We start from the raw sequence: 18,050 nt of genomic DNA on the forward strand, positions 1-18,050 counted from the left end.
TGGGTTCTGAATCCATCGCGGCGACATTAGATCTGAAGCGCCTCTCCTCCCGCGACCTTTGAGACCAGATTGTGTGCATGGCTTTCCTTTCCTTCAGAGGTGCTTCCCTGCCAGCCTGCCTCGCCGCGCTCTTCTCTCTGAATACTGAACTTTTTTTTTTTATCCCTCTGAGACTGGAATACCTCGTCTTAAGGAGCTTTTGATTACTTAACCTTCTAAAAAAAAGGAAAAGAAAGAAAAGAAAGGGAGTAGGTGTCTGCTTTTAAATTTGGTCTTATTTTCCATTATTATTCGTTACCTAAGTCTTTTCTGACCATATATTTCTTTTCATTGTTTTCTTTTGTGTGTACGTACATACGTTTGTATGTTATGTTTACGATAAATTATCTTCTCATGTGGAGTGTATTTGTTTTTCTCATCTGTTTTCTCGCATGGGTTGTAAGTTAATGTGTATCAGTTTCTCTTCTGCTGTCTTGTGTGATGTGTATATGAATCTTTCTTCTCTTATATGGCATGCATCTATATATATATATATATATATATATATATATATATATATATATATATATATATATATATATATATATATATATATATATATATATATATTTTTTTTTTCATTTGTTCTCTTGCATGGCTTGTAAAAAGGTTTCTCTTGTCCTATATGGCATTTGCTCGTATATAAATGTCTTTTTTTATGTTGTATGACACGTATATAAACTTCTCTTCACTAGTATGTTATGTAGGTAAATTTCTCCTCCATTCTCTTTATTGACACGTACATAAACTTTTCTCCTCTTATATGACATGAATATACATTTCTCTTTTCCTTTATATGGCGGTAACTCAAGCACTCCTCTGAGTAATCTTCACTTGCTTCCCTCTCTCATCCTTCCCTTCCTCCTTGGCCAGCCAGTCTCTTGGTGCAGTGTCTCGTATTTCCCGTCGTATTTCATCAAAACCTTACCCTCTCCCGCCCCGCCCCCCGCCCCCATGGCCCTGGTCACTGATCCCCATCCATCATGTTGCTGCTCCGTCACTCACGCTGATGACTCCACTCTGTACGTCCTTCCTGCGACTCGCTCAACAGAAATGTCTTAATTTGATATTCGAAATGACAGTGATGTATTCGTATTTAAATATGGATATGCACTTATTTGAACGTATTAGCGAAAGAAGTAAGTGTTTATGGTTATATTATTTGTCTTTCTTACGTGTGGTTTTCCTGCTACTCGCTCAATAGAGATGTCTTTTCCAAATGTACATAAAATGTGGAGAAATGAGTGGCTTCAAGTCTCTCGTTACCACGCGCAAGGATAGGAATGACTCTCTATCTTTCAGTGACTCACAAAACTGTTCCCGCTACAAAACTGTCACTTCCAAACGTTCACAACCTACATAGAAGAAGCAAAAATTGAGTGGCTTCGTCTATCGTTCCTACTTACAAGAATGACGCTCTGCCACTGTCAATCACCCACAAAAATGCTCCCTTTACGAACTTGTCACTTCCAATTACACATAAGAACTTGAGTGGCTTCAAGCTTTTTACAAGTACCTGCAGGAATGACTCCTCTTTAACCCATAAAAAAAAACTATTTCCCTTTCCCTGAGCGACATGGACAGTCTCCAGCACCTTAGAAAACCGTATCATTTCTAACTGTATATTCCAAACGTCCTCTCGTGGTGACCCTGAACAGAATCCAATGCTCGCATCATTTGTCCTCCTCCCCACACACACACACACACACACACACACACACACACACACACACACACACACACACACACACACACACACACACACACACACACACACACACACACACACACACACACACACAGGTGGCCCCGCGTGCATCTGTTCTCCCCACGGCAGCTGGAGTCAAGTGCTTCTCGTCTCTCCACTAATCCTCTTTCTTACCCTGTGATCCCTCCAGTCCTCGCTGCATTGAAACTGCTCATTGCGTCGCTAATACTCGTACCTCTCTGTCTGTCGGTCTGTCTGTCTCTCCGCCCCTTGTGCCTGAGCGAGAAGAGTCGACTAATGTTGTGGTAAAGTTGCGGTCGTTACACGCAAGGTCCGGGATGCCATATGCCGTAGTGGAGCGTGTTTATGTATGCCAACACTCCTGCCTGGTGATTAGGTATGTGTTACTACAAGTCTCGTCAAGATGGGTGGAGGGAAGACAGGGAAGGGAAGGGAAGGAAGAGAAATGAGGATGAACATTATTTACGGAGTACTGGAAGGTATTGCCATTATTGTCTTCTCCATCTTATTTTTTCGTTTCCTCAAGTTCATACCCTCACCTCCCCTTTCTCTCGCTTGTCTTTCACTATTCACCTCTCCCCTCTGGCTACCACCACCACCACTGCCACCGCCACTTTCTTCCCCGCTGCTGCTCATAGCTAAGAGAAAACACTGCAGCATTCTTCCTATCCATCTTGTGTCCCTCCTTCTCGTGTTTTCAAGGGGGTCTTTGTAACTCTTCTTCTTCTTCTTCTTCTTCTTCTTTTTCTTCTTCTTCTTCTTCAGTGCTGCTCTTGGATCTATGCAAACGTTTCTGGAGATTTAACAAATAACATAATTGTGCATAATTGTAAAAATGGTGGCATGGATGACGGAATAAATTTGGGGATAGATAATGAGAGAATGCGTGATTCTCTCTCTCTCTCTCTCTCTCTCTCTCTCTCTCTCTCTCTCTCTCTCTCTCTCTCTCTCTCTCTCTCTCTCTCTCTCTCTCTCTCTCTCTCTCTCTCTCTCTCTCTCTCTCTCTCTCTCTCTCTCTCTCTCTCTCTCTCTCTCTCTCAAGGTCACCAGGTGAGGCGGTAATTAGCCACGTGAATCAGGTAGCTAAGGTGGACTTACGTAAACCTGCCTCACATTTTCTTCAGTCACGTAAACTTGCCTTTTTATTCATCTTTTTTGCGTCTACATTAAGTTTAGATGGTTTAGTTTATTCGTTCGTTTATTTTCTTCGTTCTGCCTCAGGAAATTATTGAATCACATTTATTATTTACTTTTATTTTTGTTTTATTCTATTTATGTATGTTTTTTTCAACTGCTTGAATGTTTTAATTTATTTGTATGTTTTCTTCGTTTTGTCAAAGGAAATTATTTAGTCAGTTTCATTATTTACTTTGATTTTTATTTTACTCGTTTTATGTATGTATGCCTTCAGTCATGTATTATTTTTTTCTGTTTATTTTATGTATTCACTGTGTGTGTGTGTGTGTGTGTGTGTGTGTGTGTGTGTGTGTGTGTGTGTGTGTGTGTGTGTGTGTGTGTGTGTGTGTGTTTGTTTCTCATCGTGGTTTTGTATATTACTTTTATATATTTTTAGTGTTACTACCTTTCGTGGTCTTAAAGTTCTTCCCTATATTAATGGCCATATTTGCTTGAGGAACATAATTCAGTGAAGGAAGACAAGATTTAGTGCCGGTAACTTCCCCCTCTTACGCTTTGGTGGTGGTGGTGGTGGTGGTAGTGGTGGTGGTTGATGGTGGTGGTGAGCCAGATTGTTTGTTGGCATTGGTCAGATTGTGGCAGAATTGGTGGTGCTGGTGGTGGTGGTGGTGAGCCAGGATGTGTGTTGGCATTGGTCAGATTGTGACAGAAGTGGTGTTGGTGGTGGTGGTGGTGGTGGTGGCGATGATGGTGATGGTGGTAGCAATGATGGTAGTGGCAGTGGTGGTTGGTCGTGGTGATGATAGTGATGGTAGTGGTGGTGGCGATGGTGATGATAACAACAGTGATTATAGTAGTGCTGGTGGTAGTGATAGTGCTAATAAGATGTTCATTATTCGTTGAGCGTCAGTAAGAGACTAACAAGTGACAAGTGACGAGCAAAGAGGAGGGGCTGGGTGTTGTGGGTGAGGCTGATGATGTGGGTGGAGTGACTGAGACGCGCCTCCCTGCCTGCCTGCCTGCCTGGCGTCTTGATGGGCTTGCGATTTGCTGGCTTGTGTATATTCGTTGCGTGACTCATTCAAGTGCATCCTCGTGTTTCCTCATGGTCGCCCCGAGACACACTGAGAGGCGGGCAAAATAAAGGAACAACTCTTCCTGTCACCGCCACTGTAAAAAAATTAATAGCTTGAAAAGGTTATATATTTGTGACCTAGTATTTTTTTTTTTTCGTTTTTCTTTTACTCTTAATATATTTACATGCATGAAGAGAAGGGTTGAAAATAATAAAATAAATAGAATAGAATAAAAATATGTTCAGTTTTATGTTAGGTTAGGTTGAATTATGTTAAAGTTATGTTAGGTAACGTAAGATTGTTAGTTTTTGTTACGTTATGTTATGTTAGGTCAGATATTTAAGTTAGGTTACGTTAGTTTAGAATAGGTTAGCGTGGCGATGGTAGTAATGAGAATAGGTTAGCGTGGCGATGGTAGTAATGAGAATAGGTTAGCGTGGCGATGGTAGTAATGAGGTCTCGACACAATCACTTACTCATACTCCCCTCACAATAAACCTTGAGCTGATGGTGATGATAATAATAAAGCTTCACAGAATCACTTCCTCACTACCTAAACCTTCACTCTAAACCTTGAGATACCAGTGATGATAGTGATGAAGCGTCGACATTCACTTCCTTATAATTAACCTTCAATTGGTGGTGGTGATAGTGATGAAACGTCAAAACCACTCCTTCCTCGTCCTCCCCTCACTATATTCCTTAAGATGATGGTGAGTCTGGCAGTCCGGTGTGAGTTTTTGGCGGTGGCTGTAGGATATCAAGGCAGGGCGCATCAATCATCAATCAGAACTCAATTATTATCCCCTTGACATCAATCCTCGTCAGCTGGCATCGCGGCGGTCATGGCCATTCCTCATCTGTTCTTGTTTCGTCCCCTCCCTCTGGACAGCTTTGATTTCCTCTCCTTTTTATTTTTTTTTCTTCTTTCTTTTTTTCTTATTTAATCCCTTTTTAGAGTGAAGAGCTGTTTTCTGTTTTCTTGCTTTTCTGTTTCTTTTTTTTTCGTTTTTTCTCATCTTTGTTTTTGTTTTTTTCCTTTTTTTTTTTTTTTTTTTTTTTTTTTTTTTTGTTCCATGTTTCTTCTCCCAGTGGATAGCTCTTATTTTCTTTCCCTCTTTTTTTTCCTTTTATTTCATCCCTCTTGCTTTTTGTTACCTTTCCGTATTTGTTTTAAGTTTCCTTTTTTTTTCTTCTTTTTTTTTTTTTTTAGCTCCGGTTTCATGCTCGTATCCTTGAAGCGATCAACTTATTTTTCTTGTCTTTTCTTTTCCTTCTGTTATCTCTTATCTTTAAAGTGAACACCTGTTTTTCTTCCTTTTCCATTCATATTTCTTTCTTTTGCTTCCTTTCTTTCCCGTTTTCTTTCCATTCCACTAGAACGGTCAACTGTTTATTATTATTATTTTTTGTTTTTTTTTACCCACCTTGTAATCTTCTGTTCTCGCTCTAAAGTGCCGGAAGTTCGTGGCACTGACTGATGAGGCGTTTTTCGTGCCACCTCAGTGATGGTGATGCCCGTGCCACCAACACGCTGCCGCACCAGACACAAAGCACAGTGAACGCTCTACTGGGCTGTGGGTGACGTGGCGGTCGCTTTAACCCCACGAGTCGATGGGCGATAAGAAATGTTCCGTGAGATGGATGAGAAGTCGTGAGTTCGTGAAGCCAGACAGACCACCAGGGCAAGGCAGGCAAGGCACGCTGAAATTGAACCGTACACTCTCTGCCTCTTTGCTGCCTGTGCACAGGAACGTAAGGGCTGCTGTTGATAGGAAAGCATTGGTTCTCAAATAGAGTGATAGATAAATGGAATAGATTCAGTAATCAGGTTGTTAGTGCCGAGTCATTATGAAGCTATGAAAGAAGATTAGGGAAATTTATGGATGAGGATGATAGTGGAAATAGGTGGGTACATTTCAAGCAGGGAGTGCCACGTGTAGCCCTGACGATTTCTTGCAACTTCCTTTATTTTTTATTTATATATTTTTATACATACATATTCTTAAGCAAGAAGCCATCAAGCCTACACGTGGCAGTCCCAGTTAGTGCACTTATGAATTAGTTCTTTGTGTAGTGGTGATAATACTGACTTTACATGGTGTGTGTGTGTGTGTGTGTGTGTGTGTGTGTGTGTGTGTGTGTGTGTGTGTGTGTGTGTGTGTGTGTGTGTGTGTATTCCTTACTCCTCGAAGAAAGAGTAAAGACCAATTTGCTTGTTCGTAAAGGCATGAAAGGTCCCTGAAAATCAAGAAGTATAGAGGTAGGTGGGAAGAAAATGAGATAAGTGGGTAGTTATATAAGTATGGTTTGTATGGAGAGACAGATAGACAGGCACACGTATAGATTGATAGATACACGATTAATTAAGTAGATATATAGAAAATGCGAGTAGTTATATTAATTTGTACATAAATAGATAAGCACTATTTTTCTATACGTAAATACATAAGTAGATCAACATTTTCACAAGTGCTCTGCCTCGCCAACCTAAAAACACTTAATTGCCTTTTTTTTCAACAAGTTATTAGCAATGTCGATTAATTTTGAGCAGTGGGCCATACATAAAGAGCAATCCTCCCTGACTATTGCAAAACTCATCGGGGAGCGGAAAGCGGCATAACCTGCATTTAATTGAAATTACCCATAATGAAGGTGATTTTTGTCGTTGAATACCTTATTAATATAAATGAGTTTTTTTTTTTTTTTTCTTCAGAGTGCATGTTTCGGATCTCTCTCTCTCTCTCTCTCTCTCTCTCTCTCTCTCTCTCTCTCTCTCTCTCTCTCTCTCTCTCTCTCTCTCTCTCTCTCTCTCTCTCTCTCTCTCTCTCTCTCTCTCTCTCTCTCTCTCTCTCTCTCTCTCTCTCAAGTATATTTCCGTTCAGAAGAGTGGCTTAGTATTTAGTGCAATTTCCCCTCAGACTATACTTGTGTTTAATCGTGAGAACGGTGACAGACTTGTGGTTGTATCAGAGCAGCATCACTCTGCACCGTTGAAAAGACATAATGGACTGATATGCCAAAGGGTTCATTCATTGCACCTCTGCACCTCTACAGCTGTGTTTGCTAATGGCTAGATTCACGTTCAGTACCCGCCATCACACGAAATTCCCATCAGGTTTCATTTAATCAGGGAATCACCCACTCGTGAAATGCACCAAAGGGTAAACAGGAGGCCTAATGTCACTCTGGAGACACAGTGCAGACAAAGACTGGGATGATGTGAACAGCCCCGCCACCCTTCTCATCGCTACACGGAACATAACAGTGTTCGCGTGCTCGTGCTTGCCTGCTTAAACTCTGCGGGTTTCTCTAGCACCTTTACAGTTCTTACGTATAAATTTAATAGACACTGTCTTCTTTCTTCCACTTTAGTTCGTTGTCGTAAACTTTTACGTTTGACGTACTTTTAGACGCCCGCCATAATTTACGTCAGAGTTGGGCGTGTGTGGCGTGGCGGCGCGTCACGTGTGGGAGTGTTGGCACCCCCTCCGATGCAGTGGTGAGATCTCCCTGAAGGCGGCGACGGAGGCTGCCTCCTGCGAGTGGCACCATCTGTTGGCCGCCGCCCGAACTCGGTGCCGTTAGTTCTTCCGGTGGTCGCGGGGCGGCACTGGCACCGCGGTCCTTCTCAGGAAAAGTCAATATCTGCGCAAGGCTCACAACGAGTCGGGAGCTCTCGGCGGGAGGAGGTGCGTGCCGCGTCCGTGTTGTCGGAATACTTTGCTCGTGCTCGAAGCAGAGGACGTGGTGGTGGCGACCCGAGGGTGACCCGTCGGGGATATGTAAGGCCACGACCTCACGGGTGGAGCCTCAGCTGCCAGCTATGGACTGTGTCGCCAGCCAGCCATGAGGTGGTGTGCGGCGCGACGGGTATGTGTGTGGCTGTGGAGCACGGCAGCCGCCCTCGCTCTGTGGGCCCCCAGGTGAGTGTGGCTCTGGCCGTGGTGGTGCCAGGGCGGTGCTGGGCTGTGGCGAGGCCCATGTGGGGCCACACTGAGGCAAGGGAACGACAAATGGGCACAATGGAGAAGCTATTTGGGGATATTCTGGCGGCAGCTGGGGGGCAGTGGCCAGCGCCCCCTCCCAGCCTCCACCAGCTGGCACACACGGGAAGTAACCAACCGCGTCCACCAACGTGTCACCGTGCTGGGGGAGGGGCACAGTGTGTTGTCAATGGCGTGGGAACTCGTGTTGCGACGGCAGGGTACGCCACACCTCCAACACCCTGCCACACCATACCTGCCTCACCCAGCCACACCTCCCTCACTCTGCCACACCACACCTTCACGCAACCACGCCACACCTGCACCCGGTCACACCACACCACGCTCAGCTAGACCACACCTGCACCCAGCCACACCACACCTTCCTGCCCCCCACACACACCATATACTACATCATGCTTCCTTATCAAGGTCACATTATTCTCACCACATCACAAAGCCACATCACTTCCACATCACGTGTTTACCTCCTTGACATGACTTCGTACCACACCACCACATCACCCTCATCTCACACCACATCACACACCACATCACACACCACATCATTCTAGACCAAGGGAATAGAAGACAAAGACAGCCACATCATACCACATTATACCACACACCACCACACGCCACACCACAGTATCCAAGCACACCACATTACACCACACCACGACGCCACACTGCCAACAGCCGCGCCACGCCACCTCACGCCACATGACGCCCTACAAACATGCCACCGCCTCATGCCTCGCCACATGGCACCCGAGACGCACCACATTTGCCGCAGCATTTCACCACCACACCTCATGATGCTCTCACCACATCAAAGCACATCACATCTACCACAACACAAAGGACCACGCCCACAACACTCATTGTACCGCACTCTCAGCCACATTCACCACACTGTACCGCACCACAGCACAACCACAGCCACTTCATGAGGTAGATAAAGATTTTTGCCACATCGGAAAGTGAACGGTTGCATCACACTACCGTACCAGAACCACAACTCTCTCTCTCTCTCTCTCTCTCTCTCTCTCTCTCTCTCTCTCTCTCTCTCTCTCTCTCTCTCTCTCTCTCTCTCTCTCTCTCTCTCTCTCTCTCTCTCTCTCTCTCTCTCTCTCTCTCTCTCTCTCTCTCTCTCTCTCTCTCTCTCTCTCTCTCTCTCTCTCTCTCTCTCTCTCTCTCTCTCTCTCTCTCTCTCTCTCTCTCTCTCTCTCTCTCTCTCTCTCTCTCTCTCTCACAGGCTGCACCACAAAGCACTTTTTCCGACTCGGTTTTGGAACAAGAAAATCATAACATTCATCAGGTTGTCTCGCTCACTTTGCCCTTCGTTGTGTTGCGTCCCTAGATATTTTGGGGACGAGCCTTCAAGTGTGTGTGTGTGTGTGTGTGTGTGTGTGTGTGTGTGTGTGTGTGTGTGTGTGTGTGTTTGTGTGGATAGGAGGGCAGTCAGTAACCTTTTCATTCTCCTCCCTTTTCTTTCTCTCTCTGTATCTCTTTCTTTCTTTATTATTCCTTGCATCCCTGCCTTCTTTTCCCTCTCATTCACACTTTTCTGCTCTACCTACTCTTCATCCTTTTCGCCCCTTCTCCTCCTCTTCCTCCTTCTCCTCCTCCACCCACCCTTCTTTTCCCTCATCCACACGTCTCCACTCTGCCCTACTCTTCCTCCCCTTTACTCCTCCTCCTCCTCCTACTCCTCATCTTCCTCCCCACCCCCACCGCCTCCCAGCTGGCACCAGGCCGCTGTCACTATCAACAAATAGAGTATTTTTACCCCAGCAGGGAGAGTCGCGCCCCGTCCGCTGCAAATACCCCGCGCCGCTCGTCGAACAGTGATTAGGGGGGCAGGGGGGGCGGCGCGCCTTTGAAGGGATGGGGGGCGAGGGGGTGAGTAGGGAAAGGGGTGAGAGCGTGGTTGTAGGACCGGAAAAGTGAAACAAGGGAATATGTGTATAGGGTATAGGTGAGTGTGTTTGTGTGTGTGTGTGTAGAGAGAGAGAGAGAGAGATTAGAGCGTATATGTGTATTTATAGTGTAGATGTACAATGTGTATAGATCCTGTATAGATAATGAAGTGTATAATATGCATGTGTGTTCAGTTATTCATAGATTACTGCTTGAATATAGATAGACTTTTTAATAGAGTGTGTGTGACGATTACGTGAGCGACAGACAAACTGTTGCAACAAGGAAACAAAGGTAGGGCAATGATAAGGCAGAGAAAGTGTATCTAGCCATCGTCATCATTCTTCATCATTAATTGGGCTGTCATCACTCTCAATCCAATGTTTGTACTGTAAACTTTGTCGTCTTTGTAAATATTGTAGCAAAAGTTAATTCATTGAGAGGATACCACAAATTTTTCTCTCTCTCTCTCTCTCTCTCTCTCTCTCTCTCTCTCTCTCTCTCTCTCTCTCTCTCTCTCTCTCTCTCTCTCTCTCTCTCTCTCTCTCTCTCTCTCTCTCTCTCTCTCTCTCTCTCTCTCTCTCTCTCTCTCTCTCTCTCTCTCTCTCTCTCTCTCTCTCTCTCTCTCTCTCTCTCTCGTTGCTGGAGGGGAGGTAAGAGGGAAGAAAAGCTCCCTCTAAAAAAAGATTCTCTGAAAAAAATCTCTTAATGAAGAAAGAGGAAGATGATCTGGGAAGAGAGAGGGAGAGGGAGAGTGAGAGTGGAGGGAAGCTAATGGAAGAGGAAGAGGAATTGTTACTAGTGGATCAAGAGGTTCTCGTGTACCCTTGCTTTTGCTTTCTCTCCATCCGTCTTCCTCTTTTTTCTCTCCCTCTCTCTCTCACTCTCGTTTCTTCTTCCTCTTTTTTTCTTTCTCATATACTTTTTTTCTTTCTCTTCTCTTCTTTTACTTCCCTCTGTGCTTTTATTTCTGTTTACCTTTATTTCTATCTTATCCATGCGTTGTTGTTTTTTTTATCTTATTCCTTCTTCTTTTCCTTTGTTCTCAATCTTCTCTTCTCTGTTTCTTCATCATCCCTCTTTTTCACTCTCTTGTCTCCTTGTTTGTTTATTTTTTTCTGGTCTTTTCCTTCCTCTCTTTTGACTTTGTTACTACTACTACTGCTACTACTACTACTACTACTACTACTACTACTACTACTACTACTACTACTACTACTTGTTCTACTTCCCTGTAATAATTATCATAATGGTCCTCTTTCTCCTCCTCCTCCTCCTCCTCCTCCTCCTCCTCCTCCTCCTCCTCCTCCTCCTCCTCCTCCTCCTCTCTCCTCCTTCCAATTTATTGTTTTCTGTTCATTTGTCTCCAACATTCCAACGTTCCTCTGTTTTCACATCCCAAGATTCTACTACTGTCTTATAATCCTTCTATCCATTCCTTCACCTGTTATTGCTTCCTGTACTCCATTAAACATTTCCTCGTTCTCTGCAACTTTGCCTCACCTCAGTTTTTTTCTCTTTACACTCTTGCCTTTATCGTCAGGAGATCCCATGATGCTATTTTCTGATGCTATCTCTATATGTGTGTTAGCTACCAAGACTCTTAATCTGTTGCCAGTGAGAGAAGAAGTGTTGAGTCTCCGTTCTTACCTCTTAGCCCTTCGTGTTACCCGGCAGTGCTTCAAGGTTCTAATCAAAGCGTAAATTGAAATCTGACTCTAGTTTGATCGTTGCTGCTCCTTCACGTAATGAGCGGAGGAAGAAAGGAAGATGGTGCGGAACAGGAGAGGGCAGGATAAAAGTAGAGAGGAGAACATAAGAAAATAAGGGAGGTCATCAGGCGTACACGTGACAGGCGCTGGTGGCTAGACAGATGAAACACACACACACACACACACACACACACACACACACACACACACACACACACACACACACACACACACACACTGATGAAAATGTTCGTCGTTCTCAAGAATTCCTTGTGTTTCAAAAGACTCAGGAGGCGTCACTGTCTTTAACTCAGAAATACTTACACGCCCTCGTGGAAAAGAATGAATGAATGAAAAAGAACGAAAAAAAGAAAGAAAAAGAAAAAAGAAAGAAAAAAGAAAGAAAAAAGAAAAAAGAAAGATAAATAAATAAATAAATAAATAAAAACTTAAAAAAAAACTCGAACAGCCCCCTCCCTCCCTCCCTCTCTCTCTTTGATGTTTACTTTCAAGTTTACATTCTTTCCCTTGCCATGTTTACCTCAGCACGTAGTTCTCAGTCAGGGCAATGCGTGACTCTTGCAGTACTCGAGGGGGGAACTTGAGAGCCGGTGACAGTCAAGTTGAGAAGTATGCAATGCGTGATTTTGGACCGTATCTTCACACATTACACTCATAAGAACTATTTCCTGAGGTCATAAATTAGTCGGGTTTCCAGTGAGTGTTGATGTTGCTGGTACTGGCTGACTCTAGAGCTCTCTGCCAACATCTGTACTTCCTCCTTCCTACGACTTACATAAGAATATAAGAAAGACGGAAAACTGCAAGAAGCCATCAAGCCTACACGTGGCAGTCCCTGTATGAAATATACCTGCCTATTTCCACCTATCATCCCCATCCTTACTTGACTTTGTTTAAGGAGACCGTAACTCCTACATGTTCTTAAAGTGAGGATAAAGTTGAGAATGAGTTGTCTGTTTTTTGTTTGGTAATATTTGGCAGTGTTACATTTTGTTTTTGCTATCCGAGACATTTCTTTTTTTCCTTTCTTTAGTTTTTTTTTTTCTTAAATACTCCTTACACGATACCTTTATAAAAAGAATCAGATCGTCTGTAAGAGAGGTTTTAATCCAATATAGATACCAAAAAGGTGGATTCCGGACTCTCTCTCTCTCTCTCTCTCTCTCTCTCTCTCTCTCTCTCTCTCTCTCTCTCTCTCTCTCTCTCTCTCTCTCTCTCTCTCTCTCTCTCTCTCTCTCTCTCAAGGCAACCACTTCAGTTATTTATCGACTTCTTTTAGGATCTATTTTTAGCATCGGGAGCATGAAAGAGCTACATGACAGCGGGACACACAAAACTTTACCAGTACATACCGTTGAACTTTCCCCGGCCAAGAGTCCACCGCGAAAGAGAGGGAAGTGAGCCGCGTCTCCCGAGCCTTGAGCAACTTGCAGACCGCGGCGCCCTCTCTCTGATGAAGCCGGCGGCAACACACGGGCCTTTGTTCCCGCCTGGCATTCCTCAAGGCCGGGAGAGAGAGAGAGAGAGAGAGAGAGAGAGAGAGAGAGAGAGAGAGAGAGAGAGAGAGAGAGAGAGAGAGAGAGAGAGAGAGAGAGAGAGAGAGAGAGAGAGAGAGAGAGTTATTTTTCTTTCCTTTGTTTTGTTTAATTTATTTTGATTGTATGAAATTGCTATTCTCCTTTTCTTTGTTTTCATATTTGTTTGTCATTATTTTTTTTACTATATTCACCTGTTATTTTACTTTGATTTGCTTTATTTTCTTTTCTTTTTTACTGTATTATCTTGTCATTCTCTTTCCTTTTTTTTTTTTTTTTTTTGTTTAATTCTGCTTTCACTTCCTTATTTTTTTTTTTTTTAATTTGTACCTACCTGCCATTCTCCTTTCTTTTGTTTTATTTGAATCATCTCTCATTTGTTTTTCATTTCAACTGTCACCCTCTTTGTCTTTCTTATGTTTAATTCCTTTGTCATTTATTTATTTTTTTATTTAGTATTAACCTGTCATTATCCTTTCTTCTGTTTACATAATTCCTTTCACTTTCTCTTTAGTATTCTTTATCTTTTTGTTATGTTCTTTTTAACCTCCATCACTTCTACTTTCGTACCACGGTCAGAATTGAGACATTAAACTCTTGGAGAATTACGAACTAAACATACCTTCTTTTCATCGCCGCATTTAACGTTTCTTTTGCCATGTCTGGTATCATAAAGTATCAGAAATCAGCCAGCCCACTTAGCCACCAGTCACGTAATGCTTTCCTCATCCAGTACCAGGCCAATACTATTAACACTTGAGTCCATTACCAGTTGATTTGCAAAGCGTTACATTAATTGATCTTTCCTAGGCACACGTTTCACTTTCCCCTTTGCATCATAACCAGCACGTAGCGAGAGACCGAGTGTGTGAAGCAGTGAGTCTTGCAGTGTTGTAATGATCGGCAAACTTATTGATTTGCAAACTAACACATTAATTGATCTTTCTTATACCCACCTTTCACTTTCTCTCACGTAACCAGCGAGAAGAGACGAGGAGTGAATAAAAGAGTGAGTCTTGCAGTGTTATAACGATCAAGCTTCTGTACGTGTCTGGCCTCTGTTGCGGAGAGAAGTGGTGGTGGTGGTGGTGGTCGTATATCGGTGGTAGTGTAGGCGGTGGGGGTGAACTAGTGGGTGGTGATGGTGGTGGAGGGAGCGCATGTCAGCATTGCGTGGTGGTGCTCGGAGGCCACTGGCGGGCTGGAGTCGCAATAATGGCAGTGGTGGTGGTGGTAGTGAATTTTATTGATGCTAGCGACATTTACCACTTGTTTAATATAACAGGGAAGTGGTGGGTGGGTTTGTTTATATTTTGTGTGTGTGTGTGAGAGAGAGAGAGAGAGAGAGAGAGAGAGAGAGAGAGAGAGAGAGAGAGAGAGAGAGAGAGAGAGAGAGAGAGAGAGAGAGAGAGAGAGAGAGAGAGAGAGAGAGAGAGAGAGAGAGAGAGATGAAGATTTTTGTGCCTCGTGTTTAAAATAATACTCCCACCAAACTTTTTACCAGATGTTGATGGTTCCGATTGATAAAATTCTCCAGTGATGAACATTCGACATTAACCATCAAGAGATTCTGTTTACTAGCCAAGAACTGCATCCCCCCTCCCCTCCCTTCCCTTCTCTTCCTCCACACCCAGACCTTCCCCTCCCACCACCCTCCTCACCCTTCCTACCTCTCCTCACCTAGTCATCTTCCCCCTTCCTCCACGCTCTCCACTCCCTTCATCTCCCCTCTTCTCCAGTTCCTCCTTCACCCACAAACCTTCTTACTCCTCTTCCCTCTCCACCCTGCTACCATCCCCTCCTCCTCCTCCTCCTCCTCCTCCTCCTCCTGTACCTCCTCCACCTGCCTGGCCTCCACCAAAGTGCCCCGCGTGCGAGTTTAAGGAATATTTTCGTCTTATTTTGTTGTTGTTTTGCGGCGTGACAAAACAGATTTTTACCATTATTTTCTCCTTTCCTCGTGTCGTATAAAATGCAGATGACGTGAATCTCTTGTGTTTTCTTTGCGAGTTGGTTGTTGCAGCTTTGTGAATATATTTTTTCCTAGATTATTATTGTTATCCTTTGTTTTCGTTACTTTTGTGCTCTGCGTGTTACTGTTTGGTCTCCCTTTCTACTTCAGCGTCATGAACTGCCAGTGCAACTCTTAATTACTGATACTACTAGTTTTTACCATAGACAATCTTTCACTTACTGTATTCTATTTTATCAGCTGTTTATTTTGTTTGTTTGTCTATCTTTCTACCTATTTATTTACTTATCTATCTACCTATCTTATCTGTCTACCAATCTATTTATCGGTTTATCTATCTGTCTGCCACGTGTAGACCTGATGGCTTCTTACAGTTTCCCTTATTTCCTTGTATTCTTATCTTTCTATCTACGAGTATCTATCCATCTACCTTCCTACTTACCTACCTACACACATACATATATCTACTTACCTACCTCCCTACCCATCTATCTACCTACCTATCTATCACTTACCTGTCCATATCTAACATTCCTTCTTCCCCAGGGGCTGCGCGGGCGGGCGTACAAGCGAACACCTGGACAACGTGACCCAGACCATCGAGACTCTGCTGCACGGCTACGACATCAGGCTCAGGCCCAACTTTGGCGGTAAGTGTGCGTGTATGTGTGAAGGGGAGGATAGAGGGGGTGGGAATGTGAGTGTGTGAAAGGGAGGCTAAAGAGTGGCGGGTATGTGTGTGTGTGTGTGTGTGTGTGTGTGTGTGTGTGTGTGTGTGTGTGTGTGTGTGTGTGTGTGTGTCTAGACAGCTGACACGCACCTGGGTCCTCACCTGTCTGGCTTTCCGCGCGTCACTTTTCATCACGCCCTGTACAGTTATTTGCTGCACCGCGTCACTCACACTTACTGCTGCGCCCCGAGTGCCACGTATGGGCAGTACGGTGTGTCACGCGTGGAGCTCTCCCTTTGAATTTTTCTCTTATTCTTGCATTGTAAGTTATGAAATGCTTTGTTCTCTCATAAGGACTGTTTTCAAAGGCTTCAAAGATGCTCAGTCAGTTTCTCTATTTGTCCATTATATAGAAGCAAGTGTAATTAAATGCTCAATTATCTCCGGTTCACATGCCCCTCTCTCTCTCTCTCTCTCTCTCTCTCTCTCTCTCTCTCTCTCTCTCTCTCTCTCTCTCTCTCTCTCTCTCTCTCTCTCTCTCTCTCTCTCTCTCTCTCTCTCGAAATAATTGGTCAGAAGTATAATATTATAACTATTGGTTCTATATGACGAGTGGTAATTCGTTAACATAATATATGTGGAGTACAGTTAAGTAAAACGACAGTTATGTGTACATTTTTGTTAGACTCTAACTAGACCCATGAAAATATCATCATTGAAAACTCGTCACTTCCACTGTGAGGCTTTTAAAAGTAGTCAGTTAATCATATATGTTAGTCCTCCGTGTTGGACATCTCATGGAAAACATCGCCACAGACAGGCTTGAGTTGCACATGCGGGTAAGGAAACGTGAGGAAGTGTCGTGAAGTTGGCTGTGGCATGGTATGGCGGCGTGTTGTCCCCGGGCAGCATGGCGGACCCCAGGCCAGCGCGGGATTCACTGGCCACCACAGAGCCGCGCGGAGTGACTGCCTCTACTGCTCAGTCCATCTATATTAAACCTCGCTAGCCACCGCGGCCTCGCAGCCTCTCCCTGAGCCCCGCGGCCAGCCGGGTGATCTGCGACAGTCGTGCGGCGGCCTCCTGGCGGCGCTGATCTGTCACTCTGCGTCTCTGCTTTTCGAAGGATTTTCTGAAAAACCATTCTTCTTTTCAATTTAATAGCTGCCTACGCAGCTATTTCTCTTATCTTTGCGAAAATTCGTATTGAGTTCCTGTTTTGACTAAAATTTTATACCTAAATGACTGAGAGACCTGATTTCGTAATGTTCTTTGTTCGTCAGCAGCAGACTGTGCGCCATCCAGCTTTGTGTAGCGTCTTGACTCATTGTTCCGTAGAGCTTAATTGTTATTCACCAGACGCATCATTCTTCATAGTGAACCTCATTTTCTTTTGTGTCTGTTGTGCTGTTCCCGTGCATTCACCTAAACAAAGAACACTGACGCTCTGCCTTGTAACACGCCCCACATGGTCACTGCCTTCACTGGTGGCCCCGTCTCGTCCTCACTCCCCCACCCTGACTTGTTTCCTCCTCCAGACACACAAACTAATACCTGAGATTCACGATATAAATCAGTTAGTTGCATCTGCGTCCTCGCCTTCCTTGAGGAATAATTGATGCGCGTACCAGGCTGGATTTGTGTGTAATTATTAATGTTGCTCACTTTACCTGTCATTTGTGCGTTACCAAGGCGTTGCAGAACCGCTGTGCACTGTCACTACCTTCACATGAACAGCAAGGGACATTCATGGACAAAACTCGAATGATCTGCACTTATCTCCACTGTTCTGTGACTCCTCTCGATCTTAAGTCCATAATCTGCTTACAGTCTCCTTACGAAACCTGACACGTAATAGATTCTTAACATATCAGAGGACTTAGGATAGAAGGAAGACTTCAAACACAGTCGAATTGAATGTGGTACGTTATTTCATTTTTGGACATAACTGTACTTCATAATTAGCTCTGGTTTTTACCTTATGTAATGGGGATGCTTGCTTCTGCGGCTGTTATATCCTTTTAGATAGTGTAGATCACCACAAGCATAAAGCAAACTCAATTTCTAGATTTCCTTTATCATTCCCATGCTTTTCTTTTTTTTTAAGCTGTTTCTTTAGCTTCCAGTGCTTTATTTAGTTTCCAGAAAATTTTCTATAATTTCGAGGTACGTTTCCAGTGTCACAGCGTCCTGATGTATTCTGCTTTCGTGCCTTTTAAAACACCTTTCCGCCATCCCACCCGAGGTACT

The 18,050-nt window shown here is 43.9% G+C and overlaps 1 protein-coding gene across 3 annotated transcripts in view; it reads left to right on the plus strand.

The window, feature by feature from the left end:
- The window catches only part of LOC135103332 (gamma-aminobutyric acid receptor subunit beta-like), a 277,770-nt gene that overhangs the window by 218,242 nt on the left and 41,478 nt on the right, over nt 1-18,050 (plus strand). For 2 of the 3 annotated variants that reach the window (XM_064009356.1, XM_064009357.1), the window contains exons 1-2: nt 7,007-7,907; nt 15,677-15,780. In XM_064009356.1, coding sequence (XP_063865426.1) covers nt 7,831-7,907; nt 15,677-15,780 — 181 coding nt within the window. In that variant the 5' untranslated portion in view covers nt 7,007-7,830. Of the gene's footprint in view, nt 1-7,006; nt 7,908-15,676; nt 15,781-18,050 lie in introns of those variants that run through there. The other variant, XM_064009358.1, reaches the window with a different exon arrangement.

This window comes from Scylla paramamosain, chromosome 9 (assembly GCF_035594125.1).
Source record: "Scylla paramamosain isolate STU-SP2022 chromosome 9, ASM3559412v1, whole genome shotgun sequence".
Classification (NCBI taxonomy): Eukaryota; Metazoa; Arthropoda; class Malacostraca; order Decapoda; family Portunidae; genus Scylla; species Scylla paramamosain.